General features: G+C 42.3%; 1 protein-coding gene across 1 annotated transcript in view; it reads left to right on the top strand.

Annotated features, from left to right (window-relative positions):
- The window catches only part of LOC122934993 (probable cation-transporting ATPase 13A5), a 249,603-nt gene that overhangs the window by 37,595 nt on the left and 187,476 nt on the right, over positions 1-24,532 (top strand). The window contains exons 2-6 of the mRNA XM_044290686.1: positions 13,786-13,959; positions 14,375-14,506; positions 17,991-18,061; positions 18,493-18,573; positions 18,976-19,045. Of these exons, the coding sequence (XP_044146621.1) occupies positions 13,786-13,959; positions 14,375-14,506; positions 17,991-18,061; positions 18,493-18,573; positions 18,976-19,045 (528 nt within the window). The remainder of the gene's footprint in view (positions 1-13,785; positions 13,960-14,374; positions 14,507-17,990; positions 18,062-18,492; positions 18,574-18,975; positions 19,046-24,532) is intronic.

Raw genomic sequence — 24,532 nt, 5'->3', positions numbered from 1 at the left:
TCAGAAGAAGTAGGGCAACATGTTTTGGGGTGTATTTTTACATATACCCATGCTGGGTGAGAGAAATATTTCTCTAAAAGTCAACTTTTCAAAAAATTTTATACAAAGTTGTCATTTTAGAGAGATATTTCTCTCACCCAGCATGGATATATGTAAAAAGACACACCAAAACACATTGCTCAACTTCTCCTGAGTACGGCGATACCACATGCGTGACATTTTTTTGCAGCCTAGGTGGGCAAAGGGGCACAAATTCTAAAGAGCACCTTTAGGATTTCACAGGGCATTTTTTACATATTTAGATTTCAAACTACTTCTCACACATAAATATACACTTATTGCATTTTTTTTTTATCACAGACATGTAGAACAATACATTTAGATAAAAATGTATATAGAAATGTAGTTTTATTTGAAAAATTTTACAACTGAAAGTTAAAAATGTCATTTTTATTAAAAAAAATGATACATTTCGATTAATAACAAAAAAAGTTAAAATGTCAGCAGCAATGAAATACCACCGAATGAAAGCTCTATTAGTGAGAAGAAAAGGAGAGAAAATTCATTTGGGTGGTAAGTTGTATGACTGAGCAAAAAACCGTGAAAGTAGTGTAGTGCAGATTTGTAAAAAGTGGTCTGGTCATTTATCATTTAGAGCAAGGATGGCCAACCTGAGGCTCTCCAGCTGTTGAAAAACCCTGACTCCCAGCATGCCCACACTGCCTACAGCTATCAGCCTACAGCAAGGCATGGTGGGAGTTGTAGTTTTACAACAGCTGGAGAGCCGCAGGTTGGCCATCCCTGATTTAGAGTGTTTAAGCTAGGGGGCTGAGGTGGTTAAATATCATGGCTAACACCATTGCTTGTTTTGTAATATTAGGGGCTTCATGCCCTAGCCAAAAGTGGGAAGACACTAGCATACTCAAAGGGGTTATCCAGTAATATGTAATGATGAACTAATGACCTATCCTCAGGATAGGTCATCATTATCAGATTGGCAGGTTGGCAGGTTGTTACTGGGAGCTGCCATGCTCACCAGAGCTCTGGAGAGCAGCCAGCTCCATAGTGGTGTACATACAGTTCTGATCAAAAGTTTAAGATCACTTGAAAAATGGCAAAAAATCATATTTTACATTGTTGAATCTTAACAATGTTCCAAGTAGAGCTTCAACATGCAACAAGAAGAAATTAGAGTGAGACAAAACATTTTTTGAGCATTCAATTAATTGAAAATAACGATTAAACTGAAACAGGCTGTTTTTCAGCTGATCAAAATTTAAGGACCACATGCCTTTAAAAGGCCAAATCTGTGCAAAGATGTGGATTCATTGTCATTTTCTGTCAGGTAGTCACACGTTGTGATGTCAAAGGCAAAAAAACTCTCCCTTTTTGAACGTGGTCGGGTTGTTGAACTGCATAAACAGGGTCTCTCACAGCGCCATATCGCTGCTGAGGTGGGACGCAGTAAGACAGTCATTTGGAATTTCTTAAATGATCCTGAGGGTTATGGAACAAAAAAGTCAAATGGAAGAAAAAATGTCACCAGCACTGAGCCTGAGGATCCAATTGGCTGTCCATCAAGACACTGGACGATCCTCGACCCAAATTAAGGCCCTTACTGGTGCTGACTGCAGCCCCATAACCATCAGACGGCATCTAAGACTGAAGGGCTTCAAAAAAAAAAAATGTCTTCAAAGACCTCGTCTCCTTGAATGCCACAGAACTGCTCGTTTGGACTTTGCAAGAGAGCACCAAACATGAGACATTCTAAGGTGGAAGAAAGTTTTATTCTCTGATGAGAATTTTTTTTACCATGATGGTCCTGATGGTTTCCAACATTACTGGCATGACAAGCAGATCCCACCTGAGATGTTTTCTACACGCCACAGTGGAGGGGGCGCCATAATGGTCTGGGGTGCTTTTTCCTTCAGTGGAACAATGTAGCTTCAGGAAGTGCAGGGGCGTCAAACAGCCGCTGGCTATGTCCAGATGTTGCAGAGAGCATTCCTCATGACTGAGGGTCCTCATCTGTGTGGTAATGACTGGGTTTTTCAACAGGACAACACTACAGTACACAATGCCTGCAGGACAAGGGACTTCTTCCAGGAGAATAGCATCACTCTTTTGGCCCATCCTGCGTGTTCCCCTGATCTAAATCCAATTGAGAACCTTTGGGGATGGATGGCAAGGGAAGTATACAGAAATGGACAACAGTTCTAGACAGTAGATGGCCTTCGTGCGGACATCTTCACCACTTGGAGAAATGTTCCCACTCACCTCATGGAAACGCTTGCATCAAGCATGCCAAAACTAATTTTTGAAGTGATCAACAATAACGGCGGAGCTACTCATTACTGAGTTCAGGTTTGGAAGTTGGATTTCTGTTTTGGGGGGTGGCCCTAAACTTTTGATCAGCTGAAAAGCAGCCAGTTTATTTGTTGTTTTCATTAAATTGAATGCTCAAAAAATGTTTTGTCTCACTCCCATTTCTTCTTGTTGTATGTTGAAGCTCTACTTGGAACCTTGTTAAGATCCAGCCATGCTAAATATGATTTTTTTCCCATTTTTTAAGTGGTCTTAAACTTTTGATCAGGACTGTAGTACAGCGCCTCTGCTTGGTACTGCAGCTCAGACTCATTTACTTCAATAGCGCTGAGCTGCAGTTAGGTCATACGACCAATGCCTCCTTCACAGTAGTAATGCCTACATTGTGCCCCCCTCACAGTAGTATTGGGCACATTTTGCCCCCTCACAGTAGTTGTGCCCACATTTTGCCTCCCTCATAGTAGTAATGCCCCCATTGTGCCCTCCTCACAGTAGTAATGCCCACATTGTGCCCCCTCACAGTAGTTATGCTCACATTGTGACCCCTCACAGTAGTTATACCCACATTGTGCTCCCCTCAAATACTTACCAACCTTTAAGGTAAAATCAGGGCATATAAACCCCGCCCCTTGGAACGCCCCACCCAGGAACATCCACTTATGCGTGGGGTTTTGCGTTAGCCATGTTAATTTTCAGCCTTGGATATGGCAAATGTTACAGGACTTTCTCTGAAAGTCAGGGACAGTACCACCAAATTCGGAACAGTTGGCAACTATACCCTCACAGTAGACATGCCCACATTGTGCCCCCTTACAATAGAGATTTCAACACTGTGCCCCTTCACAGTTGTTACTGTATACCTACCCTACTTACAGCAGTAATGCCTACATTTTCCCCTTTCATTTTGCCCTCTACCAGCTCCACTAATAAAGTTAAAAACAAAATAAATAAAAAATACTGAATACTCACCTGTTTCCCAGATGATCAAGCACGTCCAGTGTCTCCCAGCAACAGCAGCAGCATGACGTGGTCACACATACATACATTGAGCTGCTGGGCTGTGCAGGAGTCTGATTCCTGGGCCTGCATGCACATGACCACAGCTCAGCAGAGCAGTGAAGCAGACAGCAGACAGCAGTGTTTGTAAAGTATTTATGCGTTATTTACTCCCTTCTACGTCTCGGATGTGTCTTGTTAACATGTCTAATAGGAATAAATGAGAAGCAACTGACTTTCTGTCCTGTGTCAGTTAGAGATCAAAGAGGGTCACATAACACAGCTGAGCATCTGAAGGGAGGTTCTAACTCACAAATAAAGTCACTGGTGAGAAGAGTTAATTCACTACAGATTACATAACCTTTCTAACAGGTCAGAGACTAAAAATTTTGTGGAGTGCTACTTTAACTCCACTCCTAGCACTGTATAGGGAGCCCAGAATGAAGGGAGGCACAGTGCAGGCCTCAGGAAACTGTAATTATCTCTCCTGTTTTAGAGGAGAGATAGATTTTGTGGCCAGTAGGTGGCAGCTTTTCGCAACTATGCTGCCTTCTCCTGGTGGAGTATCTGTAAGCCATGTACCAGGGTTGGATTCCCAGGATACAGCGAAGTCACAAACGAGGAAAGCAATTCCAACACCAGCTTTTGAAAAAAATGAATTTTACAAAAGCGTGTTAATGAATACAACCACAAATGCTGGGAACATAAAATAAATTTACATACACCCAGCTGAAGGCTGAGACCCTTGTGCTGCACAGCATGGCACCCTCCGATGGTTGCAGGAGAAAAAGGCAGTAATTTACCTACTGGCATGCACAACTAAACTGCCACACCTTACCTGTTATTACCCTAAAATAACAAGAATCACTGTATGGGTGTGTGGTACAGGCTCGCCTGCGGTGCAGCACAACAGCTTACAATCTTACACAAATCTACAGTATTCCCCCTCCCATAACTGGTCCTGTAGCACATGCCTGAGTATTCCTTCTGAGAAAAATGCCAGCCTTGCTTGAGTTTGTGGGGATTTATCAGCTCTCCAAGGTTAAATGTCTCTTTAAGTTATGGAGTCCTTGCAATGAACAGTATTAACACTTGTGGACTGACACAAACAGAAATCCTATCTAACTAACTACAGACCTGGTCTCAGTCTCTAGGCGCCAACACTGTGATGAGGTGCGTGCACGATCTTACCGACCTAGGTTTGTGTTGTATCAGCTGGTGACTCTGAACAGAACAAACGTCTCTCCAACAAGCATGTGGTCCCACAGTGTATGTTGCTTTGTTCCTCTGCTCAATCTTCCTTCCTCTGGACAGAATCAGGGTCTTAGATGTGATCAGTTTCACTTAGCTGCAGCTCTGGTCACTAAAGGCTGCTCTCACACTTGGATGCCATCAGCATCTCTGCTCACACAGCTCCTCAGTCTCTGCTCCTTAAGATGGTTGCCTCCACTTCTCCATTCTCTAAAAAACAACACCTCTCATGAATATGGAAATCTATATAGTCAGTCAGTCAGCTGTGCCTAGTAAACAGGGACATCTTGTGGCCAAACAGCAGAATGTCAGTCCAGAACATTTAATTTAATCCACACAAACAGTGTTCAAACAATGAGAGCTGTTTACCCATCTCACATATCACTGGAGGTGAGCCTGCAGTACGTCTGTGCTGATAACAAGGGAGAAAGGGAGAAGTGATAGGAGAAGGAGGAGGGGAAGTGTTGAGTATTCCTTCATCCCTCCCTAAACCAGTGTCTGCGTGAAGGCCTCCTTTGCCCTTTTTACTAGTATTGTTGGTGATTGACTGGGGGAGTCAAGGTTCTCCTAAAGCTTGTTCAGTGGAATAATTTTTTTCTATGTATCCCTCTACTTTCATCTCTCCCCTGCCATCCACTCTCACCCCCTTAAGTGGTTTCTACACTTTGCCTCCACTCACCACATAGCCCATGGCAGGCTGTTTCCCGATTCATATTTCTGTTCCTTCTGTCCCCTCTGCCCATGGACTGGACCCTTTATGCTCCCTCTATACCTGTCATACAGCATGACCACATCATTACTACACCTCAACCCAGACACCTTGCCAAATAATGTCAGTCCTCTTCACCACATCACTAGTGTTGAGCGAGCATGCTCAGACGAACTGTTCGGCTCGAGCATCGCTATGCTTGGCAGATACGAGTGCTCGGCTGAATAATTTGTGTGCTCGAATACAATTTAATACAATGGAAGTCAATGGGAGAACTGGAGGCACCTTCTGCTCGGAAGAGAAGAGGGTGTCTGGTTCATAAAAAAAAAGGTTAGAAATTGATGGAAACCCCATCAAAATGGTTTGGCAACAGCATTAATAGGATAGCTGGATGCGTATTAGACTCCTAATATGTACAACATACAATAGACTCATGAATCATGACTCATGAACAGCACCCTCTATTAGTTGCATAGTGTTTTGACAAGACTATTAGCTGTTGTGAGTGAAGAGATTCTGCTCATTTGCATGTCTTTCCCATATGCCCATGCAAATGAGTTTTTACATGACAAAACTGTATATAAAGGTTATTGAATATTATGTTAGGACAATCAGAAAACTTTTTGTTGCCCTAATGATATTTATCCACTCAAGCCATCCAACAGATGCAAAATAACTTTGAAGTTTACTGGTTCTCAGTCAGATGAGAGCTGGTTTGGAATATCTCATAGTGCACAAGGCTGCCATTGTAAGGTATGCTGGCTGTTATCTGTCACATGGATAGATTGATGGCTTGCAATACCTGGCTTTTTGCATATAACCTTTGTGTCGTTGTCTATTGTATGTTGTACATAATAAGAGTCTAAGATGCCTCCAGCTATCCTCTTAATGCTGTTGCCAAACCATTTTGATGGGGTTTCCATCAATTTCTAACCTTTTTTTTATGAACCAGACACCCTCTTCTCTTCCGAGCAGGGGTTGCCTGGGGTTCTTTTATTGACTTCCATTGTGCTCGGTAGAACACACAAGCACTTTGGTGCTCGCTCAAAACTACATATCACCAAGCACGGGATTTCGGCGAAGATCTTCAATCAAGATGGCAGTGTCTGGCCTGTCTTGAGCAAGTGGAGGAGGTAAGTATGATCTTTTGTTCATTTTTTCCACTATTTCAGGTTAAATTGATTTGCTACCATGAAGCACAAGGAAATTTGGCTTTGTGGCAAATCGAATTTATCCTGAAATTCAGATTTAATTCCACTTCATTGGATTTGATTTGCTTATCTCTAATCTACATCTCCTAGCAACCATCAGTGAACAATGCATTGCATCCAGATTGCATCCGGATGCAATCAGTTTTTCAATGAAGCCCCATTCACTTCTATGGAATCAGAGCTGCGTGAAAAACTCAGAATATAGAACATGCTGCAATTTTGCAAATATTTGGGCGAATATTCGTCATTTATTCGCAAATTCAAATATTCACGATTATTTTCTTGATTTTTTTTCTTGATTGCAAAAATCGGCAATGGAATATGCGCGTATTGCCATGGGCCACTGTTGCTACATTTTTCAAGCTGCTAGAAGTTTCCTGAGACTGGAGAAAATGGTTGGCATGGCAGAACATTACAATAGCTTTATATGCAGATAAAGTCCTCCAATATATTTGCGATTGCGCGGATTGGCAATTAATGATGCGCATATTTTTGTACAATACATGCAACTTCACATTTTAGCAGGTCTGACTACATATTACTGATTAATGAACGGGACCCCGGGGTGGCAGGTGGGAGTGGGAGGACATGGGGAGACAGGATAGAGGAGATTCCATTATTATTTTTTCTCTCCTACATAGCAAATAATAAATGGGCGGGTGGGGGGGGGGGTAAATATATATTTGTAATTTTAAGATGAAACAATGTTTAAAATGTTTGTATAATGTAATAATAATAATAAAGGTTACTTAAAAAAAAAAATTGTTGTGAACTTGTGACTAGTGTTGAGCGCGAATATTCAAAAAGGGAATTTTTATTGCGAATATTGTCACTTAGAGAATTTGCAAATATTTAGAATATAGTGCTAGATATTCGTCATGACGAATATATATATATATATATATATATATATATTATTTTTTTTAACAGAGTACACATCAGGTGATCATCCCTCCCTGTGGGCCAATGAGAAGGCTGTGTCACAGCTTAGCAACATCCCTAGCAATCAATAAAAAAGTTGCCTGCCCCTTACTATATAAGAACCTCCCCAGCAGCTATTTTCTAAAGTGTATTGCAGTTATGAAATAGACAGCAGTGTCATTGCTGTGCTCTGTGCTTTGTGTTATTACATTAGACTGTTAACTTATATATATATAATTCAGACAGTTAGGGGGAGATAGTCAGTGTAGGTTAGATTGATCTATAGTGTAGCTGATATTGCCGAAAATAGCACGCACAAACATATTGGAGCACTCTATCTACATGTAAAGCTATTCTAAAGTTGTGCCATGCCAACCATTTTCTCCAGTCTCAGGAAACTTATACCAGCTTGAAAAATTTAGCATCAGTGACCCACGCCTGTATTTCGCGCCCATTACGCAAATATTACATTGCTGATTTGTGCAATCAAGAATATAATCTCAAATTTGCGAATTCGCAAATATATGACGAATATTCTACAAAATATTTGCAAATTCAAATATTGCCCCTGACGCTCATCACTACTTGTGACATCACAGCACTATCTCTGTAGCATGTATGTATGGACAGCAGAACCTACAGCTACACTATATCACAATCTAACCTACACTGACTGTCTCCCACTAACTATCTGTAATATATATATATATATATATATATATATATATATATATATATATATAAAAAAGCTAACCAACTAAATAACTAACTAACTATCTAATATAATTAAACAATAAAGTACAGAGCACAACAATGACACTGCTGTCTCTCTCAGAACTCCATAAAACTACAGAAAATGGCTGCTGGGGAGTTTCTTATATAGTAAAAGGGTAGGCAGATTTCCTATTGGTTGCTAGGGATGTTGCTAAGCTCAGACAAAGACATTGCAACCTTCTCATTGGCCCACAAGCAAGAAGGGAGGTTGCTAGTGTTGATCGAGCACCAAAGTGCTCGGGTGCTCGAGTAGAACACCTTGGGAGGCTTGGGTCTATCGAGCACCCGAGCACAATGGAAGTCAATGGGAGAACCCAGGCATTTAAACAGACACCCCATGCTCTGAAGAGGGTGCCTGGTTCACATGGAAATGTCAGAAATTTATAGAAACACCACTGAAATGGATGCATGTTGGAATCCCGGGCCGCTGCTGGGAATGATGTTGTCTGAGTAGTACGCGACTTATACAGACAATAATATGCACAAAACCGAAGGAAAAAAAAAAAATTTTTTAGAGGAAAAATTGTTAGTAAACATTCTTTCCGGTATATTTACTTGTATATAACGGGCAAGTGCTGCCAAAAATTACAAGGCAGAGGGACTCTGATACAATATGTATATCACATAAAGGAGGGCCTCATTCACATTGTGGTACAATTGTTCAGGTAGTGGGACTCCTACACTCATAAAGCCTATGTACTAAGTGAAAGGGCTGCCAAAAATTACAAGGAACCAACACTTCAATACACTCTTTATTACACATAAAGGAGGGCATCATACACACCCTTAAAAATTACGATTGATGGCCTGCTGGTGACCCTCAAAAACATTAGGAGCAAGGGCCTGTTGGTGACCTGCTGCTGATCTGACCATCTAAAACATTAGGGGTGACGACCTGCTGCCGAGCTGACTCTGTGAAACATTAGGGGCGAGTGCCTGCTGCTAATCTGATCATGGAAAAAAATTATGGGTGAGGGTCTGCTGCTGAGCTGACTCTCTAAAACATTAGGGGTGAGGTCCTGCTGCTGAGCTGACCATCTAAAACATTAGGGGGCGAGGGTTTTATGTGGAGCTGACTCTCTAAAACAGGCATCCTCAAACTGCGGCCCTCCAGCTGTTGCAAAACTACAACTCCCAACATGCCCAAACAGCCTACAGGTATCAGTCTACCTCAGGGCATTGTGGAAGTTGTAGTTCTACAACAGCTGGAGGGCCGCAGTTTGAGGATGCCTGCTCTAAAAGATTAGGGGTGAGTGCATGCTGCTGATCTGACTATGGAAAAAATTATGGGCAAGGGCTTGCTGCTGAGCTGACCATCTAAAACATTAGGGTGAGGGTCTGCTGCTGAGATGACTCTCTAAAACATTAGGGGTGAGTGCTTGCTGCTGAGCTGACCATCAAAAAAATTATGGTTGAGGGCCTACTGCTAAGCTGACCATCTAAAACATTAGGGTCGAGGGTTTTCTTTGGAGATGACTCTCTAAAACATTAGGGGTGAGTGCCTGCTTCTGATCTGACTAAGGAAAAAATTATGGGCAAGGGCCTGCTGCTGAGCTGACTCTCTAAAACATTAGGGACGAGTGCCTGCTGCTGATCTGCCCATGGAAAAAATTATGGGCAAAGGCCTGTGTCACGGCTGAGGATGGGGGAAAATCCTCAGCCGTGCGATGCCAGATGATGTTATGGCTGCTCGGCCAGGACAACAGGATAAGGGAGCAGGTCACCTCCTACAGCGTCCCTGATCTGACCCTAACTCCTACCTGCATGGGCCGACCTTGATGGTAGGAGGACCCATGCTCAGGAGCCTCGGAGCCCTGACTTACCCTCCACAGATCCCTGAGCTAGGAGCTGAGTAGACACCCTGTTCCTCCTGGATACGGACGGACAGGGGTCTCAATGGCCAAGCTGCTGGGAAACGAACATGAACCGCCTATGGATATGGCAGGAGGCTGAAAAGTACTTCCACACCTACCTGCCACAGACACACAGACTGGATCCCGTGCGATACAGCAAGTGTCCACACCCAAGCACCAGTGGACACAGCACACACACAAACACACAGGAACCCAGATCCATAGGTGCAAAACATAACAGGGAAAACATCAAGTGGACATAACATAAACTAGAGAATCACAGATTGTTTATGACCACATGGGTGGCTCTCACTGGCAGGTAGAATGCACAGGAGGCTACTCCAGCCAAGCATGACTGAAGCAACCTACTGAGCCATGCCAAACACCAAGGCTATATAGGCCCAGAATCTCACTCAACACAGAAAGGGAGTTAACCCTTCCACTACCAGGGAAGGGATGACAGCAACTTAAAGGGGAATACAGACAAATAAACCCCGTGCACACCAGACAAGGGAAGTGCACACCAAACACACAAGTTGCCAAGTTCAACCGCACGCACAAGACAGCAAGCAGCCACGACTCAGCTCAGGCTGCAATGCTGCCACAGGTGAGGCAAATACCACAGCCCTCACCTGTAATTGACAACCAAAGTAAACCGCTGACAACCGCATGCGGTTCAGGAGTCACGGTCATGGCCATGGCCGTGACAGCCTGCTGCTGAGCCGATCATCGAAAAAAATGATGGTTGAGGGGCGGGCCTGCTGGTGAGCAGCCTAATAAGCATGTTGATATGATGGAGGAGGAGGACGATAAAAGGAAGATTGAACCATATATTCTTTTTTTGTGGTGGAAGAGGTGCATGGGAATACAGTGTTTTCAATACACTATAAAAGCCATAATCAAAGTACCTTTATGTTCAGCCGATTTCCTCTGGTGGAGTAGAGAAGTCAGGGGAAATCCAGGCCTTGTTCATTTTGATAAGAGTCAACCTGTCAGCATTTTAAGTTGACAGGTGGATGCGCTTATCAGTTATTATGCCCCCAGCAGCACTAAATAACCACTCTGGCAAAACACTAGCAGCAGGGCAGGCCAGCACCTCAAAGGTGTAGAGTGCCAGTATGTGCCATGTTTGCAGCGTGGACACCCAATAGTTGTAAGGCACAGAGGGATCATTGAGGACGCTGACACAGTCTGCTACGTACTCCTTCACCATCTTTCAAAACTTTTCCCTCCTTGTGAAACTAGGCCATGCATCAGGGTGAGGGTGCTGGCGGGGTGTGATGAAACTGTCCCAGGCCTTGTGTGTGTTCTCCCTGTTCTCCCCTTTTTGGTTGCCCAAGGAACTACGTACTCTGCCGCCAGCGTTGTCAGATGGAAATTTTTGGAGCAATTTTTCCACAAGGACCTTCTGGTATTGCACAATTTTGCTAGTCCTCTTTACCACAGGAATGAGAGATGAGAAGTTCTCTTTGCAGCGGGGGTCGAGAAGGGTGAACAAACAGTAATCGGTGTTGGCCAAAATGCATACAACTCGGGGGGTCACGGGAAAGGCAGCATAACATAAAGTCAGCCATGTGTCCCAACAGACAAGACTTTGCTGTCCTCATCAGGATGATGACTCATACTCCTCATCCTCTTCCACCTCTTCTGCGCATCCACGCTGAACCAATGGAATAAACCTGCTATGGGTACTACCCTCTGTATCGGAGGCAACCGTCTCCTGCTCCTCCTCCTCCATCTCATCCTCATCCAATTAGTGCTGAGAAGACAAAATGAGGGTGGTCTGGCTATCACCCTGTGTACTGTCTTCCCCCATTTCCCCCCGTTCCACGTGCAAAGTGTGCGCCTTCATTGTGAGCAGCGAGCGTTTCAGTAGACACAGAAATGGGATGGTTACGCTGATAATAGCGGCATCGCCGCTCACCATTTGTATTGATTGCCCAAAGTTGCATAAAACCTCACAGAGGTCAGACATCCATGCCCACTCGTCGCTTGTGAAGAGCGGCAGCTGACTGGAAAGGCGAAGACCCTATTACAGTTGGTATTCCAATATTGCCCTCTGCTGCTCACAAAGCCTGGCCAACATATGAAACGTGGCGTTCCAGCACCTGCTCATGTTGCACAACAATCAGTAAGCTGGCAATTGCAAGCGCTGCTGCAGCACTGCCAGACCGGTGGCAGCTGTAGATGACTTTTGGAAATGGGCACACACGCGGCGCACCTTCACCAGTAGCTCAGGCAAATTGGGGTAGGTTTTGAGAAACCGCTGAACCACTAAGTTAAACACGTAGGCTAGGCATGGTATGTGTGTGAGCTTGCTGAGCTCCAAAGCCACCACCTAGTTTGGGCCATTATCAGACACAACCATGCCTGGTTGTAGGTTGAGTGGCAAAAGCCACAGCTCAGTCTGGTCCCTTATACTCTGCCACAGCTCTGCGGCGGTCTGCTGTTTGTCACCTAAGCAAATAAGTTTTAGCGCGGCCTGTTGCTGCTTCCCCACTGCAGTGCTACACTGCTTCCAGCTACTGACTGATGGCTGACTAATGCTGCAAGATGAGAATTCAGAGGTGGAAGTGAAGGAGGAGGTGGAGGAGGAGAAAGGGAGGGTTGCAGTCACTAACATAGGTGGTAGCGTAATTCCTGATGGAAGTAGGGCCCGCAATCCTTGGCGTCGGTAGCACCTGTGCTATCCCAGGGTATCGAATCACTCCCAGCCTCCACAACGTTCACCCAGTGTGCAGTCAGGGAAATGTAGTGTCCCTGGCCACAAGCACTTGTCCATGTGTCAGTCGTTAAGTTGACCCTCTCAATAACTGCATTTGTCAGGGCACTGGTGATGTTACGAGACACATGTTGGTGTAAGACGGGGATGGCACACAAGGCAAAATAGTGGCGGCTGGGGACTGAGCAACGAGGGATGGGCTGCGGAACGCCTCAGTGTCCACAAGCCTAAATGGCAACATTTCCAGGGCCAGCAATTTGGAAATGTGTGCATTTAGCGATATGGCCTGTGTGTGGGTGGCTGGGTTTTTGCGCTTTCGTTTAAAGTCCTGGGGTATGGATATCTGTACGATTCGCTGGGACACAGAAGTGGATGCGCTAGCTGGATGTGCCGAGCATCGCGATGCTCAAGCCGAACTTGCTCGATCAACATTAGAGGTTACTGATGAAAAAAAAATCTCGAATTTTCGAGAATACAAATATATTGAACTATATTCTAAATCTTCACAAATTCTCAAAGTGGCGATATAATATAGATTAAAATTTGCGATTTGAATATTGGTGCCCAACAGTAGAAATGATGCGTGGAACACAGACCCATTGAAAAGAATGGGTCAGCATTCAGTCCGGATGCTATGCATTTGCTGACAGAAAATTATTTTGTGTGAAAGAGGCCTAAACAAGGAGCTAGTCTAATATTTTAGGCACACATGCACTTTAATTAGTAGTTTTATTTCTTGGAAAATTTATTTTTAATTTATTCCAGAACCACCACTGCACATTTTCAGCAGTCCTCCATCAAATAGACCCCAGTGATTGAATATATGCGTTTTTTTATGTCTTTGCACATATTTTCCTGCAAACTTACCCTTTCTATTGTAAATGTTTTTAAGGTAGAATTAGAACTTGTAATTGTAAAATAAGTGTGACATTTTATATGTGTACATTTTAAATACTAATTAGGGTTTTTATGCTTTATAACAGCCCAGTTTTATGTTTTGTTTTGTTATTTTGTTTTTTTTAGGAGATATTTGGATACAAATCAGAGAGGTGGAGGAAAGTTCTGTGTCTTCTGGGTTACATATTTTCTTTAGGACTCCTTAAATTGGTATTTTATTGGAAGCCAGAGCTGGAAGTTTGGAGTCATTGTGTTCCATGTAATTTAGCAGACGCTGATACGATCTTGCTACGAACAACTGTGAGTACAATATATTGTAAGTTATAAAATATAGAAAGGTATGTATTAGGGATGATCATATAACTTAATTTGAATACTGTATGGAGCTCCGTACAGTATTATAATGTATTGGATCAGATGAGCCGAGTTCGGGAAAAGGTTTTTAACAGTAGAAATGAATCTTTGAAGTTATTACCCGAAGTCTCACGAGACTTTGCAAACTAATAACTTCAGCTCATCATATGAATCGACTTCGGAAACATCTGAAGTAGATTCACTCATCCCTAGTATGTATGCTAAACAAAAAAATTAATGCAGAGACCAACAATTTAAGATTTGTATGGATTTGAGCACAAGGTTTCTATGGAGTATGGTAACTCAATACTTTACTTGATCACTCTTTCACTTGTCGATCTGTTCTACAACCTTTCTGCAGGGAGAACTTAAAGACTACATAAAGAAGTTGGTGATCCAGGTCAGACTTAACAGAAAAATGAAACCTGGGTATCCAGTAATAAGTGATGAAAATTCCATTATATGCAGATCTATAATGGAGCCAGAAGGGAAGGTAAATGTTAAATGTTGTGTCCTAACTAAACAGCAATGCTAATTACAATGTTTACCAACCACAATAATCATTAACACCTTCAAAAATTGACCCAGGCCAGATCTGCAAATTACATTTTCAGTTTTTCCTCCTCATCTTCCAAGGGCCCTATTTTTTTAATGTTTTTGTTAACAAAACCATAATGTGCTTTGTCATTGTTTTTTGCAGAACAAGTAGTACTTCTTATTTTTTATGTATTTCAAAAAAGTTTGATGTTGTTTGATTTTTATTTTTACTACATTCATTTTGCAGTAAAAATGACATGATTTCGTCAGGTCAGTATGATCACGGTGATGCCAAATTTATATATATATATTTTTTTATTATTCTTTATTCCATTTAAAAAATGTTACACTTTTTCTAACATAACTAAATTGTTCTGCCATTTTCTGACACCCAGAATTTTTTCAACAAACCAGATAGCACTGCTGTTTTTCAGCCTTATATAGAAATAATAACACTTTCATTTATTTTTAGAAGTTCTGGAAGAACAAAGCTCTATTTATAAAGATATAAATATATATATATATATATATATATATATATATATATATATATATATATTAAGGGATCACTCTCTCTGAGGGGATCGCAGTCACAGACTTCTTTGCAGACAACGGATTTAAAGTCCAAAATGGTAATTTATTTTGTCACCAGCCCACACAAAACAAAAACAAACACCTGCCTGTCTGGGCTCTAACTAATACACAGTTTATTTTCCCTGATTCACCTCTAAGCCCAGGGTCTCAAGCTCCAAGCCTTAACAGGTCTTCTCATCAGACACAAGTCCAGTGTCACGACCATGGTCATGGTCGTGACTCCTTGGGACCCGCATGCATTTGCCCGCGGTCTGGTATTGTTGTCAACCACAGGTGAGGGCTAGTATCTTGCCTCACGTGTGGTTGCCGCTGGCAACTTGTGGTTGTTGGGCAGTGGAGCAGCCTGAGCTGGTTGCTGGGCGGCTTGCTGTCCATGCATGCGGCTGTCTTTGGCAACATGTGTTTATGTGTGCACTCTCCTTGTCTGGTGTGCACAGGGTTTATTGTGTGTATTCCCCTTTTAGTTGCTGTCTTCCCTTCCCTGGTGTGAGAAGGGTTAATTCCCTTCCTAATCTGTGAGCACTGGGTGTGTCTGCGTGGGTGTGGCTACATGGGCTATTTAACCTCAGTTGAGACCTAAATTCTGGGGGTACTCCAGCCTTGTAGTAAGCTGGAGGTACTCTCCTGGTCCCATATACCATCTGCCAGTGAGGGCCACCCTTGTGGTCATAAATTGTGATACAAAATGTTTATGTGATGTTAAGTTTATGTCTATGTGGTGTCTGTTATTATTGCAGCTATGGTTCTGGGTCCCTGTGTGCTGTGTCCTTTTATGTCTGTGTGTGGACAGCCAGCACTTGTGTCCAGGGATCCAGTCAGCGTGTCTGTGGCAGGTAGAGGTGGAAGTCTTTCACTCTCCTGCCATATCCATAGTCTGTTTCTGTTTATTTCCCTTTGCAGCTCGGCCAGTTTAGACTCCTGTTTCTCTGAATCCAGGAGGAACAGGTGGTCTACCCAGCTCCTAGTTCAGGGATCGGCGGAGGGTGAGTAGGGATCCGAAGTTCCTGAGCATGGGCCCTCCTACCTTCAAGGTTGGCCCATGCAGCTAGGAGTTAGGGCCGGATTAGGGATGCGTTAGGAGGTGACCTGCTCCCTAATTCTGTCATCCTGGCCGAGCAGCCACTAACATCTTCCGGCATCGCACGGCTGAGGGTTTTCCCCATCCTCAGCCGTGACATCCAGACAGGGATGAGATCAGGCTTCACATAGCCTCGTGACCCCTCAGCCACATATGGTCCAGAAGCCCCCTGACTGTGATCAGACTAGCACCCTTGGGGGAAATGGTCCAGAAGTCCTCCCGACTCTGACCGTGCGACCCTCTTTCTGTAGGTGTCGCTGGGCCCCCCAAAGTTCAGGCTTTACAAAGACTTGTGGCCCCTCAGACCACACAGAGTCTCTCAGGCTTCTGTTTACAAGTTTTCTCTCTCAAACTGACACATAGAGGGTTGGTTTTATCCCTCCTTAATTACAGCAGGCCTCACCTGTGATGACGTCAGGTAAATGACAATACCCGGACTGGAAGGGTGTAGACTGGCAGATCTCACTACCAAACCTATCCACTATTCCAAATGAAATCCAGCCCAGAACAAAATGTAAACAAAAATTGTCTCAGCAAACTATGCTTTGCTGAAACCCCTGCAGCTTTCTGGATTTTATCTATCTCACCAAGCTGAGGTATCTGGGTGGGATATACACACCCTCCAGCACACTCATACCGTACACATCACCACAATATATATATATATATATATATATATATATATATATATATATATATATACACATATATATATATATATATATATATACAGTATATCAAAACTAAAAAAGTAGCAGCACACTACTGAATGCACTAAGACTGAGTGAACAGGTGAATGTGTGAACAGGGTCAAATACATGACTCCAATACTTACTATTAAGCAGGGAAGAAGCTTTTAGCGCATATTATTGATCAAAGATATGTCAGGCCCATCTACCAGATGTCAAGGTAGCTTCTTATCAGATGGGACCTACTCAAACATGGAGTGTCCAGCTTCATTGTTACTCTGATTAAAAGCACCAGGGGGTGGGGTGGGCGGGGAGTGCTAAGTTTCAAAGAGGATGCCTGTTCCTCTATTATACACACATACAGAAAAGCGGAACAGCACCTCAAGAGACAATCGCAGGTGCAAGCTACCAGGCTAATAGAGTGCAGGTGAAAGCTGCACACTACTGAATGCACTAAGACTGAGTGAACAGGTGAATGTGTGAACAGGGTCAAATACATGACTCCAATTCACCTGTTCACACAGTCTTAGTGCATTCAGTAGTGTGCTGCTCCTTTTTTTTTTTTTTTTTACATTGTTGCCTGGTAGCTTGCACCTGCGATTGTCTCTTGAGGTGCTGTTCCGCTTTTATGTAATATATATATATATATATATATATATATATATATATATACACATTATATATATATATATATATATATATATATATAGTATTATTATTTTTTTATTATATACAGCAAAAAATATCAAGCATCTTGTTGCTTCAGGAATTCCCTTTTCCATGTTTTCTGTACATAATTGAGGGGTATCCCTGTTTCAACTCTATTAGCTCTGACACTGCAAGATGTCATATATGCCCATTAATTTGAATTGTTGCCACTAATACAGGAAAATGAGCGGCTGTCCACAGTTTGAATAGCTGTCCAATTGTCTGCATTTGGAAAAGGGGTTGTCCTGACGGGACAAATCCCTTCTGTAAGGAAAGTTTTGTAGCTACAGTTGTTGTTTTATTATTTAATATACACCCAAAAGTCTTCCTACTGTACACTGCTTACTGATTTTTCTAATGTATACAAATAGGTCAGATACATACAAGTGCAAAAAATACGTTATGTTTGGATTCCCTCTGAGAACAAGTTTGTGAAAACTGGGTAAGTAATCAGACTATAGAATATACTCTATTTAAAGACTGACTGTCAGCAGTTTTGACCATGCTATACAGTACTACAGTAAGTAGGGTTTTGGGGGAAGGGCATCATAGCCACCCCAACCTCTGCTCTGAATGACAGCTGAAGTGGTCCCCTGTTGGATGCTACCGCTGTCGTTTAGAGCTACGTACACTGAAGTCTCACCAGGGGTACTTGCTAAAGCAAAATATGGCAGAATAAAAATTAGTACTGCCACTACTCCTAATGAGAAAATGAGAAAAGCTCGACAAAAGGTATGTTTGTCCTGCTCTCCGCAGCATCCACATAGTGCTGTCAGCAGTTTAGCATGGTCAAAAGTGCCCAGTTTAAAACTATGGTATTTTGTATCAATCAAATCCATAATCTAAGATGCATACATGGCATTTCCTTTTTAGTGTTCTGGAGAAAAGCCTTTCTTGCTCAGACATACATTCAAAATATGGTTTTGGCCTGACGAAAGAAGAACAGGAAGTCAGGTATAAACACCTCTTCACTTCCACAGTCTAATGCTTCAGTTTAATATTTAGATTTATGTTAAAGGGGTTCTCTGATATTAGGAACCTCTTTTCATATGGTTAGGCAGAGTTTAGGGGTTAAACAAATTAGTTGTTATATCTAAATGATGAAACTCTGTGTTCAGGTACTGGGCTCATTAGAAAAGAAAGATCTGCTATACTGTAACTGACCATACAGTTGTGTGGGCAGAACATGATAAGGTTTCTTGTCTACAAGCAGTCTTGAAAACTGAATTGAACTAAAACATAATATATAATAGGAAACAACATAACTTTTCAAATTACAGGGTTAGCCCTTAGTTATATACAAACAGAACACGATACATAGGTGTCTTACTGCTATTTTTGTATGTGTTTGGGCAGGCGACAAATCTGTGGACTAAACACAATTACAGTGAAGATCATCCCTGTGTGGAAACTACTGTCAAAAGAGGTAGGTTAATAAATCTGTATGCAATATAACATATACAAGCGGTTTACTTCATATTCTGGTACATCATCATCAGCAGCATCTAATATGGAGCAGCAATAACAACAGCAATGATCTACAAAAAAAAAGAGAATTTTACATCTGTTGGCTTTCAAGTAATACTACATATCATGCAATATCCCTAAAAAATATGAATTGGAATCTAGATGAATACCATATACACGTACAAAAATTATTGGTGTAAGAATAAAAACAAGGGGCTAATAGTTTGTGATCAGCTCCTGTTAATCTTAGTATGTGATCTTCAGATCATTAAAACAAACAGCAATAGTGCGTGTACGGCAGTCAACTCATTATGTATGTTTCTAACTAGGCAAATATAAGGACTTTACAATTCACTTAGTTTATGTCTAGTTGCTGCTTTCTCAGTTTTCACTGAGGGTCACATGACCTGTGATGTCATCTTCTCTCCCTGCTCTGATGATGTTTGGTGCACAAGCCTAAGAGATCAGATATAAGTCTGTACACGAGATGTCACTGTGCTGGTCACGCCCCCGTCACTGCCGTCTTCTCTCTCCCTGGATTCTTAACTAGAGATGAGTGAATCGTAGCTGACGAAGTGGAATTAGATCCTAATTTCAGGAAAAATGTGATTTGCAACGAATGTGAATTTCCTTGCGCTTTGTAGTAACAAATCAAATTTTTCCTAAAATGGCTGCTGCACGTGTGAGGACATGGAGAAAGGAAGTCTGGGAAGGCAGGATCACCCAGACTGACATGCATGCAGCCAATCAGCAGCCAGCCAGACCTGTGATGTGACAGCCCTATAAATACGGCAGGCACAGCACACCAACATCAAAACCTCATCCCAACTGTGAAGTATGGTGGTGGGGGCATCATGGTTTGGGGCTGCTTTGCTGCGTCAGGGCCTGGACAGATTGCTATCATCAAAGGAAAAATGAATTCCCAAGTTTATCAAGACATTTTGCAGGAGAACTTAAGGCCATCTGTCCACCAGCTATAGCTCAACAGAAGATGGGTGTCGCAACAGGACAACGACCCAAAGCATAGAAGTAAATCAACAACAGGATAACTGAAACAGAAGAAAATACGCCTTCGGAGTGGCCCTGTCAGAGTCCTGACCTCAACCCGATTGAGATGCTGTGGCATGACCTTAAGAAAACGATTCACACCAGACATCCCAAGCATATTGCTGAACAGAAACAGTTCTGTAAAGAGGAATGGTCAAGAATTACTCCTGACCATTGTGCATATCTGATCTGCAACTACAGGAAACATTTGGTTGAAGTTATTGCTGCCAAAGGAGGTTCAACTAGTTATTTAATCCAAGGGTTCACATACTTTTTCCACCTGCACTGTGAATGTTTACATGGTGTGTTCAATAAAAACATGGTAACATTTAATTCTTTGTGTGTTATTAGTTTAAGAAGACTGTGATTGTCTGTGTCTGTTATCAGATCACATGCTATGACCAATTTGTACAGAAATCCATATCATTCCAAAGGGTTAACATACTTTTTTCTTGCAACGGTATCAATCTGCACAGCTCCTCCTGCTCGAAAACCTGCTGCCTGCAGCTCAGAAACCACATTCAATTCGACAGGTTCCTTTTAAAAAATCATTTGGCCACATAAAAAAATGCTAGTGAAGAATACAGTAAAGGCTGTATTACAGCTAGCGATAAGACAGGTTGGACAGATCATCGCTAACAGGCGTTCATAGGAACACTTGTTAATGATGATACTGCCACTAAATACCTGATGAATGACAATTGCAATCTTTCAGCAGGTAAAAAAATCATTGTTTGGCTACATTCACATGAACATTGCGTTTTGCGGACAAGAATAGGACACGTTCTATTTTTTTTTTTTGCGAGGCCGCTGCACAGAACTACGGATGCGGACAGCAGACGGTGTGCTGTCCATATGTTTTGCGGCTCCATAGAGATGAATGGTGTAATGGACCATTTCAGCAGACAAGGGGTTAAAATCCGTTTAGGCGATATGCCCCTTTCTGAGAGACAGGCACAGCTACTGCAGAACACCAAGCTCCCGAACTGGATACAAAATAGCACTCCAAACTGGAACCTCGCGAATAGCTGCCAGCAGACGAACAGGAAAAGCATACAGTCAGCTTACACTCCTGGCAATCAGTCTCCAACAGCATACAGGGATTCCCCCCAATGACGAGACAAGGCTCCGTGTTGAGGGTCAGCAGTGGTCTGACTGTATTTCAGATACAGCCTCTTTTATTCATAAAAAACAAACATAGTACTACCCACAGGGTTTTGAAATCCAACCAATCAATATCTTACAACACACACCATGCAAGTACAGCAACCAATCGTTCACGCCCCCTAGAGGACCAGAAGGGAGACTGTGACACAGAACAGATACAACACATCCCCACAATGCATCATGGTTTCCTCCTCTCTGTCCCGGAGACAACCGAGGGCAATCCAATTATCTCTCAGGACAAAGGGGAGATCGCCAATACACATGTGGAGACAACAGGACAGACATCACCATTTAAACACACAATGGGACAATAGAAAAACACCCAGCATATTCCTCCCAAGCTGACAAGTTACACTTATAAATTGTTACAACTTTGTGAGGTTACATTGTCCATACATATAACTTACATAAATTTAAACAGTATAACTTGGGGACAAACCTATCCAAAATTCACTTGAATAGGTTCCGGGTTTAAAAGTTAGCAAAAGTATCTCAAAGGGCCGTAATCCTGGGGCAGGAGGCTGGCAAACAGCCCCCTCCAAAACACCGTGGCGGGGTTGGTTTCGCCACAAATGGGTCCGCACCCGTTAAGCAAAATTTTGGAACAGATGCGGACTCATTCATACAGTCATGAGAATGTAGCCTTTACTGGAGGCAGATTGTGCTGTATAATCACTATCTGCTGCCTGCAAACAGTGATTCTGTATGGGGACAAGTGATGGCATTAGCAATCCCTCCTCCCTATACTATGGAAAAGATCACTGCATGTAAATGCAGCAGTCTCATCGACTGATGAGCAGCTCATTGTTGGGAAGGAACAGTTCCGTTCCGAAAATCGTCTGCCTCATCTGCTGGTGTAATACCAGCCTGACACTTAACTTGATAGCCGTAACATTGTACAGGTTTTTTAAACCACTTAAACTCAGATCAAGAAATAGGGGGAAAGTCGCTATTTTTTGCGCAATCGCTAACACTGTGCAAATATTTTCAACTTTTATTGGCTATGCTCGCCAGTTTTCTGAAAGAGGGCGAGTTTTCTTATGCAAATTAAACTCTAGACAGATTTACTATTGCGACAATTTAAAAAAAGTCACAAAAAATTGTGCAATTTTACTCCAGTGAGGGCCATGCTTATCTTTTGCGACTTTATATTAGAACATGCGACTTTTTCATAAAGATGTGCGACTTTTGTAAAGCCGCTTGCTGAAGGATAAACGGCTACTGTCAAACCACATTTATCACAGTATTAAAGGACCATTAATAATCTGACTTAGCCAAAAGTGACTTTGGACATATGTAAAAGTGGAGTAAGATGTAAGTTTAATGATAAATCAGGCCCATAGACTTTGCAACAATGGCTCTAAAGCCTGCAACTAATTGGATTGCCTTCTGCTGGACCTTCAAGGCTCAGTATTGTGTCACAGACTGGGTCCACTCGAGGATCATGTTACCCTTTTGTGCCAGTCAGACCATGGGCACATTTAACCCCTTCAGGACCTCCGCTGTACATGTACGACGGAAGTACAGTCTGTAAACATGGCTCCTGCTCGCACGTGTCACAGGCGCCATAGTCGCCGGGTTTCTGCTACATTAGGCTGATCGCATACATTTTCCCCTTCTGAAAATGTCCAGTCAGGAAGCAGAAGCTGCACGCTTCCGCTCCTGTAACAGTGTTCCCTGGCTGAGATTGGGGAACCTGTTACATTACTCTAATAGACCGAAGCGTCAAGCAGGCTTCAAAGTCTATTAGAGGTGGCAGCACTGTATTGTTGTATTGAAAATTACATTAACCACTTAAGGACCACAGGTTTATACCCCCCTAGTGACCAGGCCCTTTTTTACAAATCGGCACTCCACAACTTTAGCGGTTTATTGCTCGGTCATGCAACTTACCACCCAAATTAATTTTACCTCCTTTTCTTCTCACTAATAGAGCTTTCAGTTGGTGGTATTTCATTGCTGCTGACATTTTTACTTTTTTGGTTATTAAATCGAAATTTAACGATTTTTTGCAAAAAAATGACATTTTTCACTTTCAGTTGTAAAATTTTGCAAAAAAAAATGACATCCATATATAAATTTTTCGCTAAATTTATTGTTCTACATGTCTTTGATAAAAAAAAAATGTTTGGGTAAAAAAAAAAATGGTTTGGGTAAAAGTTATAGCGTTTACAAACTATGGTACAAAAATGTGAATTTCCGCTTTTTGAAGCAGCTCTGACTTTCTGAGCACCTGTCATGTTTCCTGAGGTTCTACAATGCCCAGACAGTACAAACACCCCACAAATGACCCCATTTCGGAAAGTAGACACCCTAAGGTATTCGCTGATGGGCATAGTGAGTTCATAGAACTTTTAATTTTTTGTCACAAGTTAGCGGAAAATGATGATTTATTTTTTATTTTTATTTTTTTCTTACAAAGTCTCATATTCCACTAACTTGTGACAAAAAATAAAAACTTCCATGAACTCACTATGCCCATCACGAAATACCTTGGGGTGTCTTCTTTCCAAAATGGGGTCACTTGTGGGGTAGTTATACTGCCCTGGCATTCTAGGGGCCCTAATGTGTGGTTAGTAGTTTGAAATCAAAATGTGTAAAAAATGGCCTGTGAAATCTGAAAGGTGCACTTTGGAATATGTGCCCCTTTGCCCACCTAGGCGGCAAAAAAGTGACACACATCTGGTATCGCCGTACTCAGGAGAAGTTGGGGAATGTGTTTTGGGGTGTCATTTTACATATACCCATGCTGGGTGAGAGAAATATCTTGGCAAAAGACAACTTTTCCCATTTTTTTATACACAGTTGGCATTTGACCAAGATATTTATATCACCCAGCATGGGTATATGTAAAATGACACCCCAAAACACATTGCCCAACTTCTCCTGAGTACGGCGATACCAGATGTGTGACACTTTTTTGCAGCCTAGGTGGGCAAAGGGGCCCACATTCCAAAGAGCACCTTTAGGATTTCACCGGCCATTTTTTACAGATTTTGATTTCAAACTTCTTCGCACACATTAGGGCCCCTAAATTGCCAGGGCAGTATAACTACCCCACAAGTGACCCCATTTTGGAAAGAAGACACCCCAAGGTATTCCGTGAGGGGCATGGCGAGTTCCTGGAATTTTCTATTTTTTGTCACAAGTTAGTGGAATATGAGACTTTGTAAGGAAAAAAAAAAATAAATAAATCATCATTTTCCGCTAACTTGTGACAAAAATAAAAAAT

Source organism: Bufo gargarizans, chromosome 4 (assembly GCF_014858855.1).
Source record: "Bufo gargarizans isolate SCDJY-AF-19 chromosome 4, ASM1485885v1, whole genome shotgun sequence".
Taxonomy (NCBI): domain Eukaryota; kingdom Metazoa; phylum Chordata; class Amphibia; order Anura; family Bufonidae; genus Bufo; species Bufo gargarizans.
This window is presented reverse-complemented; position numbering and strand designations above follow the sequence as displayed.